The 3,650-nt window shown below is 47.7% G+C and overlaps 1 protein-coding gene across 1 annotated transcript in view; it reads left to right on the top strand.

Moving 5' to 3' along the window:
* Positions 1–3,650, top strand: part of COL22A1 (collagen type XXII alpha 1 chain) — a 381,540-nt gene that overhangs the window by 371,748 nt on the left and 6,142 nt on the right. The window contains exons 63-64 of the mRNA XM_019528200.1: positions 1,411–1,593; positions 3,152–3,229. Coding sequence (XP_019383745.1) covers positions 1,411–1,593; positions 3,152–3,229 — 261 coding nt within the window. The remainder of the gene's footprint in view (positions 1–1,410; positions 1,594–3,151; positions 3,230–3,650) is intronic.

The following is a 3,650-nucleotide window of genomic DNA, read 5'->3' as shown; positions in this document are numbered from 1 at the left end:
AGTTCTGGGCGCCGCACTTCAGGAGGGATGTGGACAACATGGAGAGGGTCCAGAGGAGGCCACTCGCATGATCTGGGGGCAGCAGGGCAGGCCCTACAAGGAGAGGCTACGGGACCTGAACCTGTTCAGCCTCCAGAAGCGAAGGCTGAGAGGGGATCTGGTGGCTGCCTATAAATTTGCTAAGGGAGACCAGCAGGCAATGGGAGAGCCCCTGTTCCCCTGAGCACTACCAGGGGTAACAAGGAACAATGGCCATAAGTTGACTGAGAGTAGATTTAGGCTAGACATCAGGAGTCGCTACTTCACAGTCAGGGCAGCTGGGAACTGGAGCCAACTTACAAGGGAAGTGGTGCTCACCCCTACCTTGGGTGTCTTCAAAAGGAGGCTAGACAGCCCCCTAGCCAGGGTCATTTGATCCCAGCATCCTTTCCTGCCCATGGCAGGGGGTTGGAATTGATGATCTGTTCTGGTCCCTTCCGACCCTACAAACTATGAAACTTGCATTCATTTCTCTCCACATCTACCTGTATAGGAGTGAGCAGACAAAGCACTTAACATCAGTACAGTGTGATGTGCAGTAAACCTGGTGTTATTTAAACCAGTATAATTTTTCTTCAGTCTGCAGGCTCAGACAACCTATACTACTGGCAGGATGACTGGCCACAGCTTGGCCACTACCCCAGCTAGCCCATGGTCTTGCCCCCTGTCTCCACACCAAGTGTCAGAGCACAACCTGGTCTCACGTCACAGTGAAGGGTAGAGTCCCGCTGTGCAGACTTCCTCCCCACAAGCTTAGATGCAGAGGAAACCTAGCATATGTTCTGCAGTATGTGCCGTATGGTGCCGGGGGCAGGATTTGCGTCCATATGCAAGTCAGGGGGAAAGAGAGATGATTTTAATTTTCGACATGATTCCAAATTGCTAGTCATGCCTCCAGCAGAGAAGTCACTGATGGTTTGGATTAGCTTGAAGCACCTAAAGCCCCCTTAATTTTTTTTTACGTTGGCGTGACATATTTCAGGGCCTTCACAAACTGGAAGCTGCAGTTAGTGCATATGTATGGAAATTATGGTGACATGGGCAAGGTCTCAGTCACATATTCTCTTTTCACAGCAAGTGCTTAGCCATTTTGTCGGATGAAAGCAAGTCCCAGGAGAGAGTAGGATGTGGACCAACAGGGTGAGGAAAGGACAGTTTGGGATCCAGAAAATGTTTGCACCTGTATGTTAAAGCATTTTAGGGAAAGTGAGGGATGTCATTTGGAGATGACAGATTGAGTCTGCCTGAAAATTTTAAGTTGTGGGTTAAGAAATAAATGTGCTGTTCCTAGCCCCGTTGTCTGTGCATCCTTGGCTTTCCATTGCTCACAGCCAATTACCTTTTAACCTAATAAACTGTTTCTATCCTCAGCAAAACTAGCCTACCTCATGGCTCAGATGCAGCCAGCGCCTGTCAAAGCCCCTCAAGGTAGACCAGGGCCTCCAGGTGTTCCTGGCAAGGAAGGACTCCCAGGAAGACCTGGTCCCCCGGGAGAGCCTGGCCGGCCTGGGCAAACAGGATCTGAAGGACCACCAGGGCCTGTGGGTCCAAAAGGTGAGTGAGACCAAAAGTCTGTTCCAGCAGCCTGTGCGCCCTCTAAAGATGCCACTTTGCTCCCAGTATACCCAGTACTTTCTCTAAATACAGAGTATGTAGTGTTTTGCTGGCAAATGGAGCTGGTTTAAATATTGTTTGGTTCTGCTGATTCCAAAAAACAGAGCATTTATCAATATTTGCAGTGAAATGTTTCATGAACTTGTTTTGTTTCAGAGTCTTATTCCTAAATCTAGTCCTAAACAGGACAAGAAGTGATGGGATTAAATTGCAACAAGGAAGATTTAATTTTGGTATTAGGAAAGACTTCCTCACTATCAGGTGCTTAAACATTGGAACAGATTACCTGGAGAGGTTGTGGACTCTCCACCCCTGGAAATATTAAGTGCAGGCTAGACAAATTATTGTCTGGGATGGTTCAGACAAGGATGATTTTGCCTTGAGTTGGGGATTAGACTACATGACTTCCTAAGGTCCCTCCTAGCGCTGTATTTTATATGATTCTAAGGGGTTCATTTCACCAGTGGGACAGGACTCTCCTATATCCGGCAAGACATTTAAATATCCCTGCTTTGGACTTAACTGAGAATCATCAACCTTTGTCTTGGGCTGACTCTTCATTGCTCAATTACTGTAACAATGTGGGCCAAGGCCATCTGAGCTCAGATAAGTGGTGCTTCAGTCCCATGGAGTGGTTCAGTTCCATTCTGGCTGTCATCCATCGATATACTCGAGTACGCATTTCACTTTAAACCTGTAAATAGTGCCCTGGATCTGAGTGGGGTGATATCCAAGCTTAAAGTTAAGCACATGGTAAAGTGCTTTGCTGGACAAGGGCAGAGAGCTCAGTAAGTTGCAGAATCAAGCCTTCGGTGGGTAGACCATCATGTAAACATCACAATCCAGTACCCTGACTGAATTGTGCTAAAGGCCTGTTTTCAAGAGTGGATTCCTACCTACGCTTGCCACCATGCCACTTAGGAGTGACACTCCAGGAAGGGTGACCTTCAGAAAAGGACTCAGTCTTCCTCTTTTGCCACTTGCCAGCTAAACAGCCCAGCTATGCGCTAATGTCTTGTGCACCTCTCCTGCTTACCTTACCTGAAGTGATGTGGGCTTCAAAGGAAACTTGTAAAGAGCAGCCTCTTGTCTGTCTGTTCAAGCTGAGGGATGAGGATGTGGCTAATGCTTGTATGGAGTATACAAAGGATGGGGGAATTTCTTGATGTCTCCAACTGCTCAAGGCTCCTTCTCAACCCACCCCTGCCACTGGCCTTCATCACAGTAGATACCATGTGTCAGAGAAGTGACTGGTCCCAAACAACATCACTTCGCAAAACCTCTCTAATCTCCTTTCTGTGTCCTGTCTGAGATTGTCGATGATGGGTATTTATTTAGCAGAATTTGCAGGCCTGCAACATGAGCACTTCTGCTATGGCCGCTATGTTTTCTTGTATTACAATTGGGCCTAGCAGACCTGTTCAGGAGCTGGGACCTCCTTGTTGGATACCTTTGTTTTATGCCAATCATACTAATCATTTTGGTTTTATCTTGCCAGGTGAAAGAGGCACGAAGGGTGAAAAAGGAGAAGCTGGCGTTGGTCAGAGGGGTGAAATAGGTTCTCCAGGGATTCCAGGTGTGTTGGTTGTTCCTCAAACCAGGTCCCACCCTATCTCTTAAGATAGGCTCAAGGTCGGATATCTGCCCAAGCATAGGTGGCCTCTTGGGTTTGTGTGGTAATGGCAAGCTGGTATCTTTATCAACATCCCACAAGGAAATGATGTGGCAAGCAAAAAGTCCAGCTGCCTTTGACCCTCAGGCAGAATGACCCAATATCCCTTTCACAGCTGGCCTGCTGGGATGGTCTTTAGGTTTGCATCAAGGCGGAGGCCCAAACTCATGCCTCCCGAGCTATAGCAGGACATCTTGCTAGCTCTGTGTTCCTCACTCCCCTTTTTCAGTAGATTAGTTTGGGATGCTTGTCAGCCTCCCCAAACCTTGTAACAGCAGAGTGGAGCTGGTAACTTGCCAGCAAGTTGAGAATCACATCTCAGCCA

Source organism: Gavialis gangeticus, unplaced genomic scaffold, assembly GCF_001723915.1.
Source record: "Gavialis gangeticus isolate Ggan-Ray unplaced genomic scaffold, GavGan_comp1, whole genome shotgun sequence".
In the NCBI taxonomy this organism is placed as follows: Eukaryota; Metazoa; Chordata; order Crocodylia; family Gavialidae; genus Gavialis; species Gavialis gangeticus.
Note: the sequence above shows the minus strand (reverse complement) of the source record. Positions and strands in the feature narration are given on the sequence as shown.